The 22,334-nt window shown below is 47.5% G+C and overlaps 7 protein-coding genes across 7 annotated transcripts; 3 read left to right on the forward strand and 4 right to left on the reverse strand.

Annotated features, from left to right (window-relative positions):
* Window positions 1-179: 179 nt before the first annotated feature.
* Window positions 180-1,527, reverse strand: AGABI2DRAFT_70517 (hypothetical protein; the record flags this gene model as incomplete). Its single annotated transcript, XM_006461646.1, has 9 exons — window positions 180-323; window positions 373-468; window positions 535-688; window positions 756-950; window positions 1,003-1,050; window positions 1,101-1,178; window positions 1,241-1,286; window positions 1,343-1,356; window positions 1,412-1,527. Coding segments are annotated over 9 exons (891 nt in total), but the record flags the coding sequence as incomplete, so codon positions are not given.
* Window positions 1,528-4,225: 2,698 nt separating this feature from the next.
* On the reverse strand, window positions 4,226-5,698 carry AGABI2DRAFT_193105 (hypothetical protein). Its single transcript, XM_006461647.1, has 5 exons — window positions 5,575-5,698; window positions 5,404-5,518; window positions 5,154-5,346; window positions 4,795-5,099; window positions 4,226-4,747 (listed from the first exon to the last, which is right to left on the reverse strand). The coding sequence occupies exons 1-4, from the start codon at window positions 5,635-5,637 to the stop codon at window positions 4,814-4,816; spliced, it is 657 nt and encodes a 218-aa protein (XP_006461710.1). The 5' UTR covers window positions 5,638-5,698; the 3' UTR covers window positions 4,226-4,747; window positions 4,795-4,813.
* A 490-nt stretch (window positions 5,699-6,188) lies between these two features.
* AGABI2DRAFT_185824 (hypothetical protein) lies at window positions 6,189-12,401 on the forward strand (the record flags this gene model as incomplete). The annotated part of the gene is made up of 16 exons (XM_006461648.1): window positions 6,189-6,266; window positions 6,465-6,548; window positions 6,608-6,783; window positions 6,831-7,425; window positions 7,482-7,681; window positions 7,734-7,954; window positions 8,006-8,107; window positions 8,164-8,239; window positions 8,707-8,901; window positions 9,156-9,210; window positions 9,259-9,333; window positions 9,850-9,874; window positions 9,932-10,151; window positions 10,266-10,894; window positions 10,955-11,456; window positions 11,509-12,401. The coding sequence occupies 14 exons, from the start codon at window positions 6,189-6,191 to the stop codon at window positions 10,366-10,368; spliced, it is 2,205 nt and encodes a 734-aa protein (XP_006461711.1). The 3' UTR covers window positions 10,369-10,894; window positions 10,955-11,456; window positions 11,509-12,401.
* Window positions 12,402-12,445: 44 nt separating this feature from the next.
* Window positions 12,446-13,018, forward strand: AGABI2DRAFT_151345 (hypothetical protein; the record flags this gene model as incomplete). The annotated part of the gene is made up of 1 exon (XM_006461649.1): window positions 12,446-13,018. The coding sequence occupies one exon, from the start codon at window positions 12,446-12,448 to the stop codon at window positions 13,016-13,018; it is 573 nt and encodes a 190-aa protein (XP_006461712.1).
* Window positions 13,019-15,365: 2,347 nt separating this feature from the next.
* On the reverse strand, window positions 15,366-16,692 carry AGABI2DRAFT_118570 (hypothetical protein; the record flags this gene model as incomplete). The annotated part of the gene is made up of 8 exons (XM_006461650.1): window positions 15,366-15,640; window positions 15,702-15,846; window positions 15,900-16,074; window positions 16,130-16,266; window positions 16,326-16,447; window positions 16,493-16,532; window positions 16,581-16,624; window positions 16,671-16,692. 8 exons carry the CDS (start codon window positions 16,690-16,692, stop codon window positions 15,366-15,368), a joined length of 960 nt encoding a protein of 319 aa, XP_006461713.1.
* A 1,516-nt stretch (window positions 16,693-18,208) lies between these two features.
* Window positions 18,209-19,509, forward strand: AGABI2DRAFT_178756 (hypothetical protein). Its single transcript, XM_006461651.1, has 4 exons — window positions 18,209-18,296; window positions 18,344-18,562; window positions 18,620-18,678; window positions 18,747-19,509. The coding sequence occupies exons 2-4, from the start codon at window positions 18,346-18,348 to the stop codon at window positions 19,224-19,226; spliced, it is 756 nt and encodes a 251-aa protein (XP_006461714.1). The 5' UTR covers window positions 18,209-18,296; window positions 18,344-18,345; the 3' UTR covers window positions 19,227-19,509.
* Window positions 19,472-21,888, reverse strand: AGABI2DRAFT_178757 (hypothetical protein). Its single transcript, XM_006461652.1, has 10 exons — window positions 21,780-21,888; window positions 21,579-21,723; window positions 21,343-21,523; window positions 21,147-21,212; window positions 21,025-21,093; window positions 20,615-20,971; window positions 20,357-20,558; window positions 20,084-20,230; window positions 19,830-20,011; window positions 19,472-19,770 (listed from the first exon to the last, which is right to left on the reverse strand). Exons 2-10 carry the CDS (start codon window positions 21,677-21,679, stop codon window positions 19,681-19,683), a joined length of 1,395 nt encoding a protein of 464 aa, XP_006461715.1. The 5' UTR covers window positions 21,680-21,723; window positions 21,780-21,888; the 3' UTR covers window positions 19,472-19,680.
* Between the last annotated feature and the right edge of the window lie 446 nt (window positions 21,889-22,334).

A 22,334-nucleotide genomic window follows, 5' to 3' on the forward strand; every position in this document is an offset into this window, starting at 1 on the left:
CGAACAATGATTAAAGACAAACCTCTTTGGTTTCTTTCTCTTCCTTCTGTAAATGAGGGGTCAGATAAGTGAGACAGAACTAGAACCATTCTACTGACCTCTTTCTTAGCCTTTTCCTCGCTCTCGGCCTTTTCTTTTGCCTCGAGCTATTTGAATAGTCAGCGTTAGGCACCATAAAGTCACCATTGATAACTCGCCTCAGCTTTCTCCTTCTTCAGCTTTTCTCTTGTTTCGCGTTCCTGGACAATCCACGCAGCGACCTCTTCTACGCATTCACGCGGGCGGGTCTTGTTCTTAAGCAAGTAACCTTGTAAACCGGCAACCTATATTCAGATTGAGTTAAATCATCATTCCATGCGTCCACAAACTTACGCTCAGTTCCTCCTCCGGTATATGTTCAGCAAATTGTTTGGCTAATTCCGATATTTCCTCCTCCGAGAGTAGAGGAACAATCTGGGTACGTTTACGCTTGGGTACAGGGAGATTTCTTTGCGAAGCGTCCTCCTGTCCACCATCTTCGGTTGACTCTAGGACTTCCGGAGGAGGCCTAGAAGGGAAGAAACATTTAAAGAGACCCTCGGCTTGCCATTTGGTGGCGTGAGTGAAGTTGATCCATACGTCCATACGACCCGGACGACTCAAAGCAGGATCCAAACGCTCAATGTGATTTGTAGTGGCAAAGAGAAGGCTGGGCATGCATACCATTAGCATGGGATTATCCAGGTTATCCGGGAATTGCTTAAGATAGGACATACCGGCCTTCAGCAGCAGCGACACCATCCAAACTGTTCAGAAGTCCGCTCAGACTCAATGTGTTGCCATTATCGGAAGTATCTTTGCTCTTCGAGGTGGAAGTAGTGGTAGTCTGAGTGGGTGTCCCTGTTGATGTCGAATCACGAGAGACAGAGCGTGTAAACGCTGCGTCAAGGTCTTCCAAAAGGAGTATACATCTGATATAGCCGGTTATCACTGCCCAACAAAAGTGAACAGAATAAACCTTACCTAGAAGGGACATTCCCCATTAGAGTCGTCAGCATATTATCGCTCATCCTGAAATCACCTCGTGAGTTGGAAGCATGTTTAAAGACTCTAGCCCTTACCCTTTCGATGACAGCGAGACAACATAAATGTCAAGGCCAAGTTCACCAGCTAGTGAGTGAATCAATGATGTCTTCCCACTACACCCAGCACCAGATTTAGCAATCATCAGATAATTTCGACTGACAGCCCGAAGACCTACCTTCCTGGGACACCGTGGAGAAGATAGCCTCTTCGGAAGGGAATCCCTATCAATGTGATTAGGCATGGGATTTTACAAGAAGTGTGATTGCTGTTAACTAACCCCGTTCGGCGTACCTGAAGTAGAGCTTTAAATTTACTAAATCCGGCAGAAAGGATTTCTAAGACTTACCATTCTTCTGATGCAAGGAAATCTTTGCAGTCTGTCAGTATCATATCTTTCACACCGGGTTGAAGAACAATTGAGCTCATTGGTCGCTTCTGCCGCGCGCCATTCCAACGCCAGATACCATAGGTCCTAAGTCAATTAATCAGCTGATTGTTAACTTTCGGAGGCGATACCCTTACGTATCTGCGAGGAATATGTGAACTCGGTGTTCAGCATCTTTCTCATATCCGCGCTTCGCCTCGAGCACAAGTTTCTTCAAAATGTCATTGTTGCGTGCCACAACACTAATCCATTATTAGCCATGAGCGGATAAAGATAAGGGAGATATCTAACCTGATCTTAAGGGAATAGCCACCGTGGTCGGGATAGCGTTTTGTCCTTGTGATCTATATACAGAGGCAATGAATTAAGATATGGGAGCATGTATCGCAGACCACAACGCACCCTAAGCCAATGACCACGGTAATAGATTGTGTGCGTGGTGTCTTTATGGAAATTCAGTCATTCATACGCTTATGACTCTCGGGAAGCTTACCTATACTGGGAATGAATGTGACCTTACGCTTCTTTTTCCCGTGGACCAATGCTTCATCTTCGTCCCCCTCTTCTAAATCCCCTGATGTGTTTTGAATGATGCCTCCGCGAGTCAAAGTGCGTGTAGTGATATCAAATTCCCTGCTGCGTCCCCAGGCTGGTTGCTGACTCGAAATTAAGCAGCTATATATACCAAATGAATGTAGATGACTCACTTTCGATAGCCAGTGCATAATCCTGTCAATGTATTTATAGAAACGTGAATGTCGAGATGTTAAGTTGACAGTGTGACCCACCAGTCATAAGGATAGTCCTCTTGACTAAAGTGCGCAGTGAGGAAGAAGGCTTGGAATAATGTCAACTTGCGGTAACAAGAACTACAGGGGAACAACGCACAGTCTACAAAACCGTTCCAGGCCGACATTGATGCACGGCGAGCGGTCTCGACAGTGCCACCAATGACGACTAGTTTCTGTATGTCCGTAAATACAGAGCCTAGCGAAGCAGCCACGAGTACCCACCAGTGTATCTTGGATGGCACCTGTGCCCATGCTCAAGGGAGACAAGAAGCTTTTGAGCGAGTCCATGGTAGGGGCTAGTGAGGGAAAAGAAGGAAGGAGTACCCGTTACTGACTCGGCGGCCTTATATGGTGCTCTTAGCGCCTCATGTCGATAGAGAAGCAGGGTAGCGCCATTCGAGCTTTTATGGAGTCATCCCCGATTAGACCCGCAGATATAGTAAATAAATGGCTGCCACCGTGCGACTGACCCCTGGACTGGCTGACTGGGAATCCCATCAAGAGGCCCTGGAATCGCTTCTAGTGCAGTCATCTTTTCAATATCTCCTGTAGCCTGCCACGACTGGCGCACAGTCGCTCGGTAGGTAACTCGGCGCTGACACCGAGGGTTGCCGGCATTTGTGTATAGCCCGCCGTATGATGGCGTACCCTTTGCAAATTGTACATGTACAATCGAGCCTGCCATTGCGGCATAGGATTTTGTCAAACGGACCGTGCAGAGTCCCACCCCTTGATTGCAAGTACCCCAAGTTAGCAAAGAAGCTGTAGTGTCGACGTTCTAACAGCTTTTGGATTTGTCCAATGATCAGAATGCTGTTAAATCACTGGCAAAAGACACGTCGACATATCAAGAAAGAAATTAAAGCGCAGACTTCATTCCCCATTCTTCACACACCAACCCGGGCCATTGACAGCGGGTAGTCACTTGAGATAACATGATGAGTTCTAATCATTCACATATACTCCACAGAAACAAACGCAATACATTTTCTCGGAAGCAGAGACAAATCGACTTTCTCCGGATTCTCTTGTGATAGAAAAAGAGGAATAAATCAGACCCCCGTTCGAAAAGTTCCAGATCAGTAAATCCGAACCTTATTTTACAAGGCATCCACCAGATGAGAAGATCAATAATCGACCCTCCGGCGGCAGTAGGGCCCAGATGAATTGACCACGGAAGGGCACGAGTTCGGTCCGGTGAACCACACCTTGTTCGTATCGTAAGTACTGTAAGGGCCTAATGGCCTACATTTGGGTCTCGTGGATATGACGTGGATCCACAACTCCCAACTCGAGTCCACAGCCAACCGCCCCATCAGTCTCCGCTACAATATCCGAGGATTCAATCCCATGACTGGCGCAAGGCGAGTGTTGTACCCCACGTTTCAAATCCCAATGTCCCGCTTGGAAGCATCCAACACGCTGGATTCTCGGCACGTGGTAGAATCTCATATCCGCGCTGCATTCTACGTTATGAGCATTCGTTGTGCTGTTAGTAGATAGTACTTCCTTTGTTCTCTTTATAGGGTTCAAATGGTCCGCAAATGGGTGTAATCCAGAAATCCTGGCAGCTCTTTCGTGTCTCAAAGTGGCATGTTAGTACATTAACATTTGGTGGTGGCATAGTCTTTGTTTAAGCTCTTTCAAATCATTAAAGAACGGCTAAACATAGCGAATGCTCTTGAGATCAATCTTATCAAAATCCCAGAACACAAATGCATTACAAGAATTCCGATGGAATCGCCAACTTCCTGATTCTATTCACGCGATGTTATGTGGGTCGAAGAGCTGTCGTCTGCTCGAGCTTCAGCTACTACTTGATGACTTTGTTCCGGTTACGCCACTAGACATAGTTAATCACTTTTCAGACTCGTTGGTAATACGAAGCGCCCTCGAAGACAAGGTGCGGCGAGCTTTGCCTCAGCAAGTTCTCCTGAATGGCCATGGCACATACACCACACCAAACAAAGTGTGTCGGCTTTATACGAAGGCAACACGGATATATCGGTTTGAACATTCGGGTGCGCTGTAACTGCGGAATAATGGGCTGTTACAGTGGAGTACAAAATTGAAACCAAATGCCATCATCTATCATGTATTATCCGGGCCACCGCAATCTTTACCGGGAATAGAGTGGCGATTTAAGTGGCTGAGGCGGTAATGTCTAGGCTTGCATAGCCCAATGAAATACGAGGTGTTATGAAGCTGGAGCTAGTAAGTCAAATATGCTTTTCGTGATCCAGAGCGGACACTAATAGTCTGATAGCATTAGTAATAGAGCAGCGGTCGGTGGGACAAAGTTTTCTGAAGTCGGCAGCCATGATAGCAAAATTTCGAGCCCGAGATCAGGGACCACGGTGAATATCGGATTTGCTCATGTCCGCTTGATGCTTGACAAAACCCACCAGAATCTAACATCTCCTATGCGTCTAAGTAGCGTTTCCGGAATTTGACTGGGATTGCACCAGGTCACAACGTAACGAGATGTTGTTGTACTGTCGACTTACTGATCCAGGTTGATGTGTATTCAAATTCGGAATAAATGACACTCACTGCTAGCTTCGCCACGAGATCAATCTCTCCGTTGCATCAAGCTTTCCAACTCTACTTCCCCGACCTCTTCGTCCCCAGGAGTTGGACCTATGCTCAGGCCTTCCTTCATTTCGCGTTTGACGCATAGCTGCTCTGCGATGACGATGGTGATGGCAGCACCACCAACCATAATTGCCCAAAAGAAGATTGAAGTCGGTATCGAGGCGGAATAGTAAATGGTTAAGACAAGGTGGTTGAAGACGAGTGTCAAAGCAAAGTCAAGAATGAGTCGAGGACGTCGAACCAGGCTGTAGAGAAAACAGATGCTGTGAATCCAGTCAATGGCCTAATTATCGGGAGGAGAGTAAACGCGAACGGACTCCGCTCCACAAGCAAGGAGCCAGCAGACTGCAATTATCCAGGCCCTCAGAGGGTCTGTTCGGCCACTCCATTGGTCGTCCTTCCAACCATACGCAATCTTTCTGCCGTCACTCCATACATAGCCGTATGATGTCCCATTCAAGCCGCGAATGGTTGGCTTTCCCGCCATTTCTCGCCAGTCCATCACCATACCTAAGAACAAGGTTCCATTAGTTTTCCTATTCGGTTCTGCTGACACAAGGTACCCACCAACACTGGCAGCACCTCCTTCATAAGCCAAGGATGACGGTTCGGCGAAGAAGTTGAGCAAAGGAACGACGAATAATGATATTGTCAGATAATGTAGGCTTTGCATCGACACAATCTTAATAGAAATTCAGCGGCCCAGCGTAAGCTGCGACGACGTGTTATAAGACCTGCCTGGGACACCAATAGAGCGGGATCCCAGTTGCCATTGCTCGAATTTGAGTTTTGAGGTGCCATGTCGTTGGGTTCACGGAACCATTCAGGAAGGCTGTGGCGGTCGTGGGGAAAGAGCGAAACCTGGCGCCAAGTGGACTATTCCATTTTTGGTTGGACAATGATGGTGGCAATAATACAGCGTTTTAGCGTTTCTCCTTAGCCACACCTATGCCGCCAGACACGTATTCGCTCATTTCCGAGGACGAGGTTGAAAGTCCTACCAAAGACGCTCACAGTCGCAATTCAAAATACTACAACAATAATTATGACGACTTCTCAGATCAGGACTCCTTGCTGCAGAAGGAAGGTCCTTCTTCGCCTGGCATCGTAGAGCGCGGTCAAGTCGGAGCCAGAGGGTCTACAACTACATTCCCCTTACACGATGTGCGTACTCGACCAAGCCATAGATCATTGTTCATAAACAGGCAATCTTGCAGAGGCGAACAAATCTAAGGAGTGTACTCTATCTTGTGGTCGCTTTAATCGCCTTCGCTGCACTCATTGGCATAATTGCTGCTCATTCTTATACCGGAAGTGCTCTTTACCATTCGCCCGGCTTCAAAAAGATTACCATGGATCATATATTTAATGGTACTTTCGCCTCCAGCAGGAGGTCCCTTCGCTGGGTCCCAGAAGGCATTTCTTTCCTTGTCTTATATGTGCTGTCCGGAATGTAACTTTTTTTCTTTGACCAGCTGGCGATGGCGTATATGCTATCCAAGAGGATGACTCTATCATGTTGGTTGATCTCATGACGAATTCCACCAAGCGCCTTGTTGTTAACAGTGAGATAAAAAACGTAGTTCTCGAGTATACTGGGATTACGCAAGGCATTAATTGATTTGTAGGAGCATGGACAACAACTTCAATACTACCAATGGCAACTTTCGGCAGACATGTCACGCCTTCTCCTCAAAGCTGACGGAATAAAGGTTAGAATCTACGAGCTCTCTTTCCTGTGTCGCCAGTGATTTTATATCTCACGTTTTAGCAATGGCGCCACTCCAATTTCGGGAATTATTATGTGCATGATATTCAAGCAAAAACCACATATCCAATAATTCCACCTACCAATCCCTCGAAGACGGCGTATGCTGCCTGGTCACCCACAGGAAGTGCTATTGCCTACGTCATAGATAATGATGTCTATATTTTGCCGGATGCCTCGTACGCATTTAACGTTTGCCATGATAATGGACTCACAAGTTTTGTAGACCGGATACTGAACCTATACGTGTGACGGCGTCGGGAAATGCAACCTTGTTCCATGGCGTACCTGACTGGGTATACGAGGAAGAAGTTTTCGAGAGTGATTTTGCTCTATGGTGGTCACCAGATTCCAACAAGTTGGCTTTCCTGGCCTTTGATGAAACCATCGTTCCCGAGTTCTCGTTCCCTGTCTATAATCCAACAGATGACTCGGATGCAGTCATCCCATATACTACTGATACCGTTGTGAGATACCCCAAACCCGGATACCCAAATCCTCTCGTATCCGTCCACATCTTCGACCTTGGTCTCTATCTAGAGGACTCTGAAACCGCTACCTTCGGTGATTTACCTATCGAGCACGCGACCCTGACCTTGGACTGGGAGAACCGCAAACCGGCGAACGACAGTATTATCTCAGAAATTGCTTGGGTCGGGAATGCAACCCTGCTCGTTAAAGAGGTTAATCGAAATGCGGACAGCGGAAGCGTCATCGCCTTCAACCTTGGCGCCGCTGATAGTGATTCAAGGACTTTCGGGCGTGTAGCAAGAAAACTTGGGAAGGATGGTGAAGAAGGCGACGAGGGATGGATAGAGAATGTAAGTTTATCGGTTTTACTTCATCGAAGTTGACGCTCAACGTCCCCTCCGAGCAGCATCAGAATATATACCCTCTTTCGACGTCGTTAACAACCTCGGGAGCTAATGCGTATTTTGATATAGTCCCCTCGCCGGAAGGTTATAACCACATTGCTTTGTTCAGCCCCGCAAACTCCGGTTCACCTCGCTTTCTGACGGCGGGCCAATGGGAAGTTACCAGCGGAATCAAAGGCGTCGATATGGAGAAGGGCCTTATGTGAGTCTCGAACCCCTCTAGGGTCGCGTAGAACTCATTTGACGTTATCCAGATATTTTGAAGCGGCCAATCCTTCGTCGATAGAACGTCATATCTACTCTGTCCCCATTCCAACCATTGATTCGCCGGATACGGTGGAACCAATCGCGCTAACTGATACATTGACGCCGTCATGGTATGATGCTGACTTCTCCCCTAAAGCCGGTTTCTATGTATTGAGCTATAATGGACCCCAAGTCCCATGGCAAAAAGTTCTCCGAACTGATGATACTGGTAGGCAAATTTTGATATCTAGTATCTCGATCTAACTGAAGCTTCAAGTAGATTTTGAATTAACACTGACCACGAATGAGCGACTACAAAATGTGACAAGGGAATACGAAGCGGCGACAATAACTCGTTCCGTGTTTATCAATGATGATTATGGTATGATAATCTTTCGTGGCCGAGAGTGGTCAACTGATTGTTGATAATACTACCAGAGTTCAATGTCAAGGAAATCAGACCGCCTAGAATGGATGACTCGGGTAGAACAAAATACCCAGTCCTTTTCCGAGTGTGAGTTCTCTTTCTCGTTGAAGAATGTGTCACGCACGCCACTCGGTTGCTGTTTGGCCTGGATGGTGATCTAGGCCTCTCGATCCAATCGTATGCCCCAAAAGGCTATGTCAGTGAACGAATGCTGCTTCATTTGATTGGACGAACAGAGACATAGCTGCCAAGCGGACCAGTTCACAAACTTGTTCACGATACCATGTCGCACATGTTTAAGAGCTTTGATGCTTCTGTACCCCTATGCCGCATATCCACCGCTTGCCTAGATTGCTCTAGGTGCTGACTTCGGACTTGGATACCGACATCGCGGTTTCATCAAGGGAAATTTTTCCTCAGTGCTTTTATGACCACCTACCTAATGTAGCACGTTTTCTTCATATGACTTGCCTATTGTTTGCCATCCACGGAGTGGACGACGCGTGGACTGATCAATAATTCGCGTTTATTTAACTGATTCTCTTCGCCCTTAGATATGGCGGACCCCAATCTCAATTGGTGGACCTCAAGTTCAGTCGCGATTGGCATGATTACCTCGCGTGTGGTCTTGACTACATCGTGGTCATTGTGGATGGTCGTGGCACTGGTTTCAAAGGGCGTGAACTGAGGAACCCAGTGAAAGGAAACCTTGGTTTCTGGGAGACTACGGATCAATTGGCTGCTGCTAGGTAAGTGGTGCTGTTATTGACGTTCTTCTCCTGCACGAGTCGTCGTGCAAGCAGCATGGTGTAAATGTGTGTGCGTGGATCATGGATCACTGGCAAAAGAGCCCATATCAACGTCTAGACCTTCACTGGCGTATGATAAATTTCATATTTTGCAATGACCATTCACTACGCGGCTAGAACTGCTGGTGTAACGAGACCTGTCATTTATAGCTGTCTCCGTTTGACACAAGACAATAGTCTAATCACTGCTATAGGGCCTGGGCTGCGAAGAAGTACGTTGACCCAACGCGTATTGGCATCTGGGGCTGGGTAGGTTCTCTTCTTCCTCGTGTTGACCGGGACTTACCATAGAGCAAGTCATACGGCGGATTTATGAGTTCCAAAGTGGCCGAGGCCAATGCCGGAATCCATTCCTTGGCTATGGCAGTAGCGGTGAGTGGTCAAAAACACTTGGCACTTTCTCTTCCAAGCTTTTGCGCGAAAGCCTTTGATTGGACGTCCGGACCAAAACTCTTCTGGATTTACGGATGTCCCCCTTGGAGTTCATTGGTTCTGACAGTTCCGCCTTGCTGGAGACGAGTTGGGGCGCTGTTCTTGCGATTTCGTCGGATGTATTGAACCTCCATCCGTTGCTTGGTTGTTGTTGGTTGGTTGTGATCTAGGAAATCTTTCCGCAACGGGCATCATTCCATCACGAGTCCAGGTTGGCTCGCGTTGGTCCATAGCTCCGGTCACACAGTCTAGACCGTTCCATCTGCTATGCGATGTGGCTTCTAATTGGCTGGTTTTATTCAAGGCGAATATTGATCAATCCTTCCCCGTGCTGGAACCCGTATGTTCCTACCTCAGGGGTGCGGTTATCCGCGGTGCTCATTGGCCATTATCTCGTTCCCATTTAATTTGTTTTTGATTTATAAATTGAACTAGTACTGATATGTTTATTATCAGCCTGTAACGAGCTGGAGGCTATATGGCAAGCTACCCCAATCCGCAGACTGTTCTCATGCTGACATTCATGTTTGTTCCACAGATTCAATCTATACGGAGCGATACATGAATTTGCCTGACGTCAATCCCAACGGATATGTGAATGCGTCGATATCGAATGTGACTGGGTTCCACAACATTGACTTTTTGCTTGCACACGGAAGCGGCGATGACAACGTGCATTTCGCGAATAGTGCACACCTCCTGGATATGTTTACCAAAGCTCGCGTGCGGCGGTTCAGGTTCAGAATGTTTCCTGACAGGTAAGCATTGTGGAACCGCGCATGCTTTGTTCTAGACCCCGCTATGGGCCTTCTGATTGGCTGCGCAGGGTGGGGTCAGTAAATATGAATTGTTCTGACATCTTCTGTGTACAGTGATCATGGCATTAACCGACGGGGAGCTTACCGAGAACTATACGAATACATGACCGAGTTTTTAATAGAGAAATGGGGAAAAGGGGGTCGGCGACGCCTGTAGCGTGATGGATTGTTACTAGGGAAAGGCATTTATATAAACTAGTTAATCTGGGATCTGGTCTAGACCTGTGAAGATTGGAAGCTGAGCCGGATTGGTCATGGCCCGGCGGCAGGGAGGGTCGGGGACACGCGCGTCATACGAAATTTGCGAGTTTCTAGACCTGTATTGATCTGGTCCATAGATGCGCGGCATGAATAAATATCGAAGGAGGCAGTTCTGGTGGAAAGCTCCCCAGGAGGGGTGGGTCGTATTGTTATCGTCTGTTATTCCTCGCAGAGGCAGAGGTTCGAAATGCCGTTTCCAGTCTCAATCTCGTTCTCTTCCAGCTCCTTCCCCTGCCGCATCGCAGATATGCCCCCGTCCTCACACACCCGAAACCAGAACTTACCCATCTCCACCCGCGTCAGGCGCCCCCGCCCCCTCGGCCTCTTAAAGGCCCGCCGCGCCATGCAGTCTCAGGCGCCACTCGGCGCGCTGGGAGAACAACGACAGTTCGCAGGGATTGACAGCGGCGACCGCGACTTCTGTTCGTTTATTTATCTATGATGAACACTTCCGGCGAGCAGCCAGACTCAGATACATACAGGCCTCGGCGGTACTACAATGCGTGCAAGTCCACTCGTGACCAAACAGCACCAGCAGCACCACCCCCAGGCCAGCCTTTCCGCAATTCCACAGTCAATCTCTTCCTTCAACAACATCGACCTCGCAAACCAAACGACCTATTCGTCACTCATGGCGTCCTCATCTTCGACCAGCCAGCATCATGATCTTCCTTCCACCTCCCACTTCGGCTATCAGGACTGGCTTGATCTCAAGCATCTCTTCAGCAATGCTTGTTCCCTCTATCTCGGTAAGTTGGCGAGTGGGTCAGCTCCCGGGCAACGACACCGATGAGTTTCCTTTGCAGAAACTAGGAGTATTGAGACGATCAAAGCACTCAGGGGCGTCCTGAGCGAATGTCATCGATTCCTGCTCTCCTTCGACGATCCATCCATCCTTTTTGCCGCTCCATCCCGACCTAATGATCTAAGAAATCAGCAGCAATCCAGAGTTCCAGCAGGGACCGAGTCATTCATTCTGAAAATGTGAGTGGCTTAGCTTGTTGTTCCCCTTTTCCCTTGGTCTAACACCACCCAGGCGCGAATCTCCCAGTGCATCAGCAGACCTCCCGACGGCTTTTTATACTTTGCTCGGCACAACATTGTTATTTTTCGGAAATTGTATAAGCTCGCATCCAGAACATGCTGAGCCTGGGGAACCTTCTAGCGGAATTCCGTACTGGATCGCAGCCCTTGATATTTTTGAGACTGGTGAGAACTCCCCGAGTCGTTTCTTTGGAAACACCAGCACTTCGAGCTACGGCAGCGGCGTGTCCTGGGATCGCGTGGTATCACCGCGCGAGGACTGGCTCATGGCCATCATGTGGGGCAGAAGCCTCGCGGCCCTCGCGGATGCCATGCTGGAACGTAACAAAACCAACCCTCCACCACCCCCTGAACCGCAGTATTTTCCATCTCCGTTCCCCGTAAACTCCGACTATCTGAAGACGGGCACTATCTGGGATGAAGAGCTAGACTGGCCTACCGATAGTCCTCTCAGTATCATAATCGCTCGTCGGCCACCCATCTCTCGCCGGATGGCACTGGCAGATGCGACACCCGACGACGTTCTCCAGCAAGCCAGAGATCATATCTCCAGAGGCATGTTTCATATGCCGCGTCATGCTGGGTCACCGTTCCTACCTTCTGATATGAAACATACCGCTGCCTCCCTCTTCACTCGCACTAGGATATTGTATGATACCGCTTACCCCATCCTATTGGCTGCTGAGCAACTGAACGACTATGATGAACGGAAGGAATGGTTTTCTTACGCTGAATCCATATTCTCTCAAATAAAACTCGCTCATCCCCACCATGATACACAAGTTCATAGGCACCTATCGCGTCTTCCTTCGCCCAGCCAGGATGTTCGCGATGTCACCGAGAGTATTGGTGATGGCGAAATTGAAACCGTGCATGGACGAGCGTGGGTTCTCATTGGTAGTAGCATTGCGGAAGACCTTGAGGGAACGATGGAAGAAGATGGTGATGACGAACCCAACCAGATTACCCCGACTCGCCAGAAAAAAGCTGCGGAGGCAAGACAGGCCTTGGAGCGAGGTATCGAGCTCGTTCAGAGTGCTATATCGCGTATTAAGGATGAACCTTTACCGGCCGGAGAGAAAGAGGACGTTGAGATAGCATATGAGTATGAGTGCTCTGGCGAACATGAATACACGTTTACGGGCCGCGAAATCGAGTTGGGCGAAGAGAGTGAGGATGATGAAAACACACAGGAAGGCAATATGAGTGCTCGGGTGCGAGAAAAGCAGCCCGCCGAACCAGATACGGAGGCTTCGCCCACCACCCGAAGTGAGAGGCGACGTATTTCAGGGCTCGCAGCCCGCCTACGACGGCAACAAGAGACAGAAATTGAGAAAGCGGAGCGCATTCGTCTTCTTGAGGAAGGTTACGTCTCTCTTGCGAATGTGGCATATTTGACGAAGAACAAGGAAGAGGAAGATAAATATCTTCGTTTAGCCGAAATCGTAAAAGGTGCTGGGATAGATGAGGACGAAGACGAAGACATGGAACAAGACGATTGACCTCCCGCTCCATTGTTCTACCGACTATACCTTCGCAAGCTTGGGTGGTCTTCCTACTCACCTCCTTATTTACTCTCTTGATTTCAGTTTCTGTGACGTCGCCTATTCCTATCTCTGCTGTTTATCTTGGGTGTTGCGGGTATCAAAACTCTAGTCTTCTATATATTATTCTCTGGGCCATTTGCACGCAAAAAATAACGAACCTTTCTTTCTCAGCATCGAATCCTTTCTCCTCCTCGTCCTACGTCTTTTTATTTTGCATTGCTAGTAGAGGTGTATGTTTTCTGAGTGTATCTCTGGAGTGTAATCATAGTGTATGATGCGGATTTCAGAATACGGAGCCTCAGCCTTATATGACTGTCGACGCACCACTGCCTCGTTGTGTTGAACACACTCATGACTTGAGCCTAACCTCATACGGCAATTTTTCCGAGCGACACAGGTCGTGCTTCTCTTCCGGAAGACCAGTCTAGTCGGATCTAGACCCCATCCGAACAGGACGCCCCTTTCATATCCGGTAGCCGCAGTCCGTATTCGGTCAAAAATATCATCTCAGGAGCCGGATGAAAGTTGTCACGTCGCCACGCGAACATGAATAAAACACTAATAAGTCAATATTGTGCTGCGTCGCTTAAGGGCACCATAAAAAAGCGCAAAGCAAACGAGCCGCTCAAAGTACTCACCTGTACAATATAATAAACCTTTGATCAGATGGTTTAGGGCCAAGTATAATTGTTTCGTTTCTAGCCAATCGCAACGCGAAAGATAAATTGAAATCAACCCCCCTCCAACACCGACCTTGTCTATGATTGGTCATGATCAGTTCGTTTGAATATTTTTGAATGGAGGATTGCCCTGAGATCAATCAAACGAGAGCGACGCACCTCATTGGCACCTCGAGTTCGACAGCGACAGCGACGAATTGATTTGTTGAGAACAAATGGATATTTTTTGACGAATCCTGGATTTACCAAGAATACCGCGTCGAGCTTCCGGAAATCTTGGAAGAACTCAGTTATACTTTTCGCAAGTAAACGATTTGCCTGATCATGAAGACCCTAAGGTGCTGTGACAATGAGTACGTCAAGTTCTGGCCTTGAGGAGATTTTGAACTTAAGAGTCATCGTTCTCGACCCTAGTTAGCTGAGGTGACTCGAGGATTTCATTGATGAGAGAGACAATTGACTGGGGTGATAAGACCTAGATGGTGGTCACCTTGTTTATTCCGAGGTCTGGGCGGACAAGGGAGCTTGCTTGGTCCTTCGTGAAAAGACTACAAGTTTGGAGGATGAAGATGAGGGCAAGAAAGATGGCCATCCGAGTGTTCAACATTAGATTTTTTGCTTATCCTGCTAGTCATTGGTTTTCATGAGGACTGTCATCAGTGGATCTAAAGGAAATTGATAAGCCAGCTTGTTCATGAATCATAGACTCAGCGAAACTGACCGAAACGCCTGGACCATACCCTAAGTATGTTCGCAAGCGTAATCGGCACAGAGTTTTGGGGCTCTGATCTGGCTCTTACAGTTAGCATCCAAACTGAGGAATATTCGAGCTTGTCCAGATAGGAACCCCTAGGCTCGAGGACAGCAGCTCATAAGCATCCAACGGAGGGATTGGTCATACTGACGCCCGGAGCGAACTGTTCCTCTAACTTTGCTTAAGGACGAGCCTTGGCCTCCCTTCAACCTAAGACGGACGGGCAAGCTTAGATTTGACTAGTGGTTGTCAGAAGAGGTACGATCTTCAGTCCAAGAGCATTCAAAACGAGGTGTGAAGGTGTGAGGGCCTCACCCAAACTTGCAGAGTCACAATGGCATGAAGATATGGGAGGGTCTCGACCCAAGTAAAAGCGACGCTTATTCTAATTCGCCCAACATGCCGTCGTTCCGGCTCATAAAAGTAAATTGACCGAGCGATGCACCAGTTCAGCTGTGTATGCAACGGACAGACCGGATGTTTGGTTTTATGTACGAACGGTTCGTTTGGGGTGTCATGATGATAGCCAAAAGTCGTTGTGGAACAGCATGGAGTGTTGGGTCCAGGCCCTCTCCGATCATCTTTTGGGTATGCTTTAGGTCAAGGCATGAGAGCTGCGTATACATATATATTTGCTATTATTCCGAAAGAGATTGAAAGGTCGCAGAGCTCGGGGCGAGCCTTTGTCAAAGGTATGGTGTTTAGAGCGTACTGCCTAGATAGCAGTCAGGACAAGCCATGAATGATGGCTTCAAACGTCGCAAATGTGACCATGTTGACTGGAATAGCCCTGTCAAAACGTGTAACAATCGACAGTCAGAACACAGGAGAGAAGAATCAAAAATTCATGCATGGAAACAACAACATGTTAACACCGCGTTGAAGCCATGTTGAAAGTAACTGCGACCCACCGAATCAGGGTGGGCATTAAACCTCGGAAAAAGACTTGGTAACCCTCCGTCTTGTAAGAATACAAGGCAGTGGATAACGTGCTCCTAAACGGGTTCGTTTTACCCAGGTTGTGTGGAGAATGCGGGTCACCACTTAGGAGCGACGTTGTAGAACAGACTCCTTGCGTTTCAACAGAGCTTCCTTGAATCCGAGTCTTGATGACGTCAAACGGGAAAGTGGCTAACCAGCCGGCTAAAAAGTATACAGAACGGATCTTTAGTTACATGCCCTACCGTCCATATAGCGAACAAACCTAATCCTGCCACTCCACCCGCTAGCAAGAGGACCGACCAGGAAAGCTCTTCGGCGTTACCCCCAATCTCCCTCAGAACTGATGGAATATCCGCAGGGTTTTGTGGCACCGAAGGCTTAACAAATAACCGACAGGTTGCCTCATACTACAAACTCATCATCAAAGTGTGTGACGAAGGTGCTCCTGGGTCCGACTTACAGCGAAGAAATAGGCCCCATATCCACAGTCACGCAAGGCGGTTGCCGTGAGTCCCCGATAAAGTCCTGGAATTCCGTAGGCTCGGTATAATTGCAAAGCCACAGAACGAACAGTGGTTGATGTCATTATTGACTGTTGGCGTATTTTGATTAACTCCACAGGTGTGGTGACAACGCTAGACGAGAGCGGTAAGATGATCGACGACTGTCAAGGTTAGCTCGAGAGCATACGAAGACACAATGCCGCTTCCTATCCCTGCCAGCGTGATCTGGGTGAGAGTTGGCACCGATTCGGGATTTTCGAGTTGTAATTTCATAAAGAATCGATACGATGCAAAAACCAGCCCATTCATGAGTGCAACAGAAGCCTTGAGTTGGATATCTTATTAGGGGGTGTCCTTGTGGTCAATTTATGGAGGGTAAATACCAATGGCGAGGTAATCCCTTTGAACAAACCAATAAATCTTTCCTCTTTAATTATAGTTGTGACTGCGTGGAAAGTCGAAGAATATTTCCTAGCTATTTCCGGATTTTGGAAACGGACCTTGACTGGATGGAGTGTTAAGCACTTCGAATTCCACACGACATGCATACCTGTATCAAATGGGAATCCGACGACTAAACCTGCCATTCCCTGTCGATCATTAGTATTATTATTGGGTATGACCATGGACCAACATACCGCAACTGTGCCAGCAAAGAAGTCAAGCCTTGGATCAAGTCCAGCTACGAATCTTTCAGCGCTTGTTCTTTAAAAAGCACAATTACTTACCCAGTTCCTCAGTGTTACCCATATTGGAAGCATACACTTCGGTTTAGAGGAAGAGATAAGAGACCGTCCAGTCCTGGACGGTCGCGTCGGAATTCGCCGATATGATTTAATTGTTCTATAATTAGATTATTGTCGTGGGAATATAATACGGCGGTTATCAATGATCGTATTGTTACCTGAATTTGAAATTGAGTTGAAAGACAATCAAATGCTGAATCAAACCTGGGGCTCAGAGCTTGATGCTCGAGCTTCTGAGCTATAGCCAATCAAGAAACCTCATCTAGGCAGATACTACCGTACTATTACGACCGGATATTCACGTTCAAGTGATCACGATTTTGGAGATTTATCGGAAAAACTTTTTGGCCTACAGTTTATGAGCAGTCATGAGCTCTCATACCAATTTAAATTATAGTATTATCTTTAACGTCGATTGAACGCTTTCGGTGAAAAGCTTGTAAATCGTAATTAGGATTTCACCTGGTTGAATCGGGGGCAGAACCAAATTGCCACTGAGTTTAGGGCTTGACGGGTTGAAAGCAACCCATTCACAACTATCGACCCAGAGTTTCGTCGACCTCGTTAATTTGTCATCTGTAAAATGTCTCCCTACTGACTTATTACTACATACATATTCTCTTAGACACTCTTGGCATTCAAAGATTGATTATAGAACTTGGAAGGAATAACCTCGTCCCTGCCAACTCATCAGTTATTACCACAGTCGCGTTTGGGATTCCTTGATGTATGTACTGCCCTTTGGCGCGTCATTTCACCGATGCTGCGTCAGGGGAAATTCTCTTGTAGCTCTCTGGATGCGCGTTGGCATGAGAAACGTATACAGGAGATCCTTCAGTCTCGATGATGGAACCCCGAAAGCTATCCGCTGCAGCTATCAGGTGTGCGGTACGGTGCGTAACGCCTTTTTAACCGAATGAAATACTTCGTGATGTGCATCTGTCCCCTAGGTCAAGTGAAACTTACTTTGCTGTCCCATCTATTTAGCGCACGATGCGCTATCAATGTGTCACAATCAGCACCCTCCTTGAGTTGAATGTTTCACGACATATACATAGCCTTAGCTGGTCCCATGTAATTCTTATTTACCCTTGGACCTTTACTTGAGTATTGGGCAGTGATTGATGTAATCTAAACCAGTGCTGCCTGGCGAGATACCTGGATCCGTGCCAGAGAAGATATATAGTAGTCCCTGATGTTAGGTCACCACCTCGCGACCGTGTAGTTAGAATTCGGTCGACGGTGGGCGCCGTTGTTTTTCGAATGCCCATCGTCTGTAGGCTAGTTACCAACGGAAACGTGGAAAATTTAGACAGCCTCGAAACCCGATGCTTGGTAAAGATCAAGTTTACGAATCAGTGGCAGAGGGTGCATAGATATTAGGGGATAGCCAATCATGGGATAAGTACAGGCGATACTGCTTGGAAGGATCAGGGCGGCAGGCGGTGCTGAGTGATTGGCACCAGTCTGAAATTTGACAACTGAATTTGTCACGTTGCAAGGCACTACCCGGGCGTCAGCGCGTCAGCCACAAAGGTTTGCCATCCTCCCCCACAGTACGCTATCCCCACACTCTTTGAAACCTACTCTGTCGTTCTTTATATCAAGGTAGGCTTTCTGTTTTCCGCATTCTAATTTCACTCAATTTCTGGTAGGGATGATTCTATCAGCTTTCTCTCTCATCGCCGTCTTGGCATCTTCTTTCCTGGCTCGCGCGGACGTTAAACCTAGTGAACCCTCCCCCGGAGCAGTCTACAATGAAGGTCAAATGTGTCCCATTTCTTGGAATGCTGACCCCGACGGGTCGGACGACTGGAAATCGATGAGCATCGAGCTTATGACTGGTGACAATTTCAACATGGTTCAACTCATGAGTGAGTGATTTTTCATACCTAAGAAACTTAACTTTCATTTGGCTCAACCTTCATCAGCTCTTGGCACCACGTTTGATGGTTCTATCGACGGACAACACTCATTTACCTGCCCTGACGTGCGCCCAGTTTCCCTACTCATAGCTAACTACACTAGTCATCTCACAAAACGAATCCCATGCCTTAGGTCACACTCAATTCCGCTATCTACTTTTACCAGTTTACTTCTCTTCAAACCACGGACAAAGCTTGGACTACACGGTTTACGATCGCAGGACCAAACGGCGAATCGACTCCTCCCGCCAATGCAGTTCAACCAATTTCTGGTGAAAAGATTGCTTGGGGTGTTGGTGGTCTCGAGGGTTCCTCCCAGTCTGTGTCTCCTTCAGGTCCTGCCAGTGCCGGCGTGCCGCCGTCTGCGGAGAGTTCTGCCACCTCTGATAGTCAGCCTCCTGCCCCGCCAGCTGTCGCGACTGCGTTTACTACTATGACTCCTTCTCCTACACTCGCGACCACGAGACTTGCCGTAGTTACGTCTTCCACTGCGCTGTCATCTACATCTGCTGCGCCCAACAACGATACCCAGACGGACGGCGCTGTTCGAACGTCAACCGCATCAGTCATGATCGCTCTTATTTTCCCAGCCCTCCTCTTTGTTCTATTTTGAATACCCCGGTTGATATTGTCATGAATCATAATTCATTCGTGGTGAAACGACCTTGCAATGCGAAATTTCTATTTATTCACGGATATAATTTGTTTGCGAACGATACAAGTCTCTCCATCCTCGACTCTCGTGCGGTATACGTATATCCTCGTGTAAATGTACCTTCGTCTTCGCGTAAATTTTTTGATTCATTGCGTTGTTTCCTATTACCTGTCGGTGTATATCTCTTATTTAGGTGTGAACATGATAGCTTGATATAATTATTAAAACATTGGTCCTCTACCTAATTTCATTTGATAAGTACGTAACTTCAGCTTGCGTAATTAAGCGGTATGTACTGCTGTAAGGAAGAGGAAATGTGGTCTCGCAGAGGTCCACAAGTTTGGAAAAAAGGAAAGAAATTTCTAACAGTGAGCGCCGAACGTTGAAGGTCAAAGGTATCAAATACTAAATGTCAGGCGGAACCAGGCGGCGCCAGACGAGGATTCTTAAGGAGCATTTCGGAAAAATCTTTAAAGTCTTGTTTCGAACACGAGCGACTGGGCTATACGTGCAAGTTACTGTTAGAGAAAAATCGCGTGTAAAGAGCAAGAAAAATCTTACCTTCATTGCATAGACGACAATTTCTAACTCAGAAGTCGGATCTTTCTCCCCGGTGAGGCCTTCAGCTTTCGGTTCTTGCGTTATGATCCGTAGCACATGCTCCGCAACATCATACGAGCACCGTACGGGAGGATTGACGCGAACATTCATCGAAACCTTCCATATAGGTTCCCGGCGAAATACTGCGTGTACGTTTTTTTTTCGCAAAGTTAGCGGAAATAATTATAACAAAATTGGACAAAAGACAAGCTCACACAATCGCTCTTCGAGCGTCGTTCGATCCGCCAATAACTTGAGATGGCCAACCACGCCTTCTGTAAATGGTTTATCTCCGCGTTTCGTAAATAATTTGACGTTTTTCAAGTCCATTTCGACATTCTCATTTTCTTCTCCAGTGACGTCTATGTGTTGCGGCCCGTCGTTTATCCCGGGAAGTGGAAATGAATGGGCAATAGAAGATAGAGAGAACGGAGAATCGGGTCAGACGGAGCTGGGATCCACTAAGGTGGTTTAAAACTTGTACTAACGGTTGGTGATAGGTTTTACCGCTGAAGTAGAATGTGTAGCGGCGAGTGGTAAACTGTCCTCCTTAAATCTTGCGTCTTTCACTTCGGTATCGTTGTTAGTGAGCCAGGCGGGGACAGCGGGCTTTGATAGAGAATTCGGAGAGGAAGTAAACCTGCTAAATGGTGACTTATCCCCGGAAAAATCAGCAAATCCACGTGTCCTCTTATAGCGTATTATCAAATTAGGAGCTTCATGAAAGGACCAAAGACGCAACCTACAAATGGTGACCTGGTGGTCTGCTTGAGCGAAAATGGCGAGTGCGACGCCAGAGGTGAAGTCGTGCCAAAAACGTTCTTGGGTTTCTCCTCACCAGGTTCAGGAGCAGGTGCAGTAACTTCAAGGGTCGTGGGCTGGGGTGTTTCTCTATCTACAGCGGAAGCCTTCTCTTCGATAGATTCCTTGGGTTCAACCAGGGGAGTTGTTTCCCTAACAGGACTGTCTTCGCGGGTCGGAATCGGACTCGGGAACGATAAGGGGCTATCCATGGCTTCAGTTGCAGGTGTATGTGCGGCTGCAGTCTCTACTCCCGGTGATGGTGTACGAGGAGGTTCACTGATGCCCGCGACATTGGATTGCTGGACATGATAATCGATATCTGCGCAACGAGCGAAATCATATTCAAGCTCACGATGAAAGTCCAGTCTTCGACTGATGAATCTTCTGACAAAAGGGAAGGGGTCGATTCCCTAATAGGCTTCTTAAGGCGGATGTCAAATTACAGTAGCTGGTCGGGGTAATCGCAAAAAGTACCTTTGTAGGAACTTTGCCTGCTGTTGGAGTGCGGTGCCGTTTACGAGGATATATATTACTTAAGTTCTGTAGATCCGAGTATAAGTTGCTTTCATCTGAACAACATAAGTGACATGACAAACATGTGGGTATCCAACATTCTGTAAATGATTGGTTCAAAATCGATACGAATAACGAGCAGGATTGGACAACATACGGTATCTTGTTCCTCAAACCCATCGTGAGGAACCTTGCGTTTCAGTGACTCTTGTACTGCTGGAGGCCTCGATACGACTGTCGAAGGTGCAGGATCCATTATCTCGCTTCGATCAGCACCTCGTGCCCCCTGTCCTTGCGATACAGGGGTTAAATCATCTCCTCCCTCTGACGATCCAGTCCTTTTTGAAGATGATTGGGCCTCAAGGGGGTGATTTGGAAATGGATGATACCCACGTCGTCGGTGTAAGCTTGCCACGAGCATAACTGTAACCTACAGTTGCTGCCAAAGTCGCGATTCCAGCCACCATAAAATTGAAATCAGAAACGGGAAGCATGATCTTCAGTTCACTTCTCGGAGGTCGGAATGGTATATGTGTATCTAGGCGATGAATAAGGTCGCGTCCGCAGAATGCTGGACAATGCATAATAACTTACGAAACCTTTGCCGGATATTATACTGGAAGAGTGGTAAAAAGAAGAGCAGGTGGTGTATGCAGAAGAGAATATATGGGATGAACGGCAATTTGAATTTACCAAATGACCGCTCCTTCGTTCGCGATCACGAAGATATCCCGCCTCGCTCACAACACGTTGCAAGTGCATTTTCGGCCGGATAACATCTTGGGGACACGTGTTACTTTTGTTCCAATTATCCGACAAAACGCAAGATATCAATGCAATGTGATGCCTGAGGTCGACCGATGAGGTGGCGTGAGGGTGGGCTGCGGGTCTACGAGAGAAAGATCGGAGGTAAGGATTATTACTCGAAGTTCAAGTTCGTGAACTCTGAAGACCCCGAACCCTACTTGCCGAATGGACAAAGGGCTTGTGATTGATCGGATCATAAGCATACCAATGATGTTTGAAAGCACAGCGGGGTATACAGTACGGTGAGTTTCGAATGCCATCGAAGTTTGGCGGGCGATAACATGTCGGTAGTCAAAGAGTCGAGTAGCAAGTGGTCTGGTTGAATAAATGATTTATCTCACA

Source organism: Agaricus bisporus, assembly GCF_000300575.1.
Source record: "Agaricus bisporus var. bisporus H97 unplaced genomic scaffold AGABI2scaffold_6, whole genome shotgun sequence".
Lineage (NCBI taxonomy): Eukaryota > Fungi > Basidiomycota > Agaricomycetes > Agaricales > Agaricaceae > Agaricus > Agaricus bisporus.

Bases quoted from the DNA above. Each gene is read 5' to 3' on its own strand.
- AGABI2DRAFT_193105 (XM_006461647.1), bottom strand. From the start codon at position 5,637: ATGGCACCTCAAAACTCAAATTCGAGCAATGGCAACTGGGATCCCGCT. The intron at 5,347-5,403 runs GTGGGTACCTTG...CCTTGTTCTTAG, and splicing joins AGGAGGTGCTGCCAGTGTTG to GTATGGTGATGGACTGGCGA. The intron at 5,100-5,153 runs GTCCGTTCGCGT...CTGGATTCACAG, and splicing joins CTCCTTGCTTGTGGAGCGGA to CATCTGTTTTCTCTACAGCC.
- AGABI2DRAFT_178756 (XM_006461651.1), top strand. From the start codon at position 18,346: ATGATTCTATCAGCTTTCTCTCTCATCGCCGTCTTGGCATCTTCTTTC. The intron at 18,563-18,619 runs GTGAGTGATTTT...AACCTTCATCAG, and splicing joins CAACATGGTTCAACTCATGA to CTCTTGGCACCACGTTTGAT. The intron at 18,679-18,746 runs GTGCGCCCAGTT...CCCATGCCTTAG, and splicing joins ACTCATTTACCTGCCCTGAC to GTCACACTCAATTCCGCTAT.
- AGABI2DRAFT_178757 (XM_006461652.1), bottom strand. From the start codon at position 21,679: ATGCTTCCCGTTTCTGATTTCAATTTTATGGTGGCTGGAATCGCGACT. The intron at 21,524-21,578 runs GTGGGTATCATC...ATCTTCAAAAAG, and splicing joins GGCAAGCTTACACCGACGAC to GACTGGATCGTCAGAGGGAG. The intron at 19,771-19,829 runs GTAAGATTTTTC...TTGCACGTATAG, and splicing joins TTGTCGTCTATGCAATGAAG to CCCAGTCGCTCGTGTTCGAA.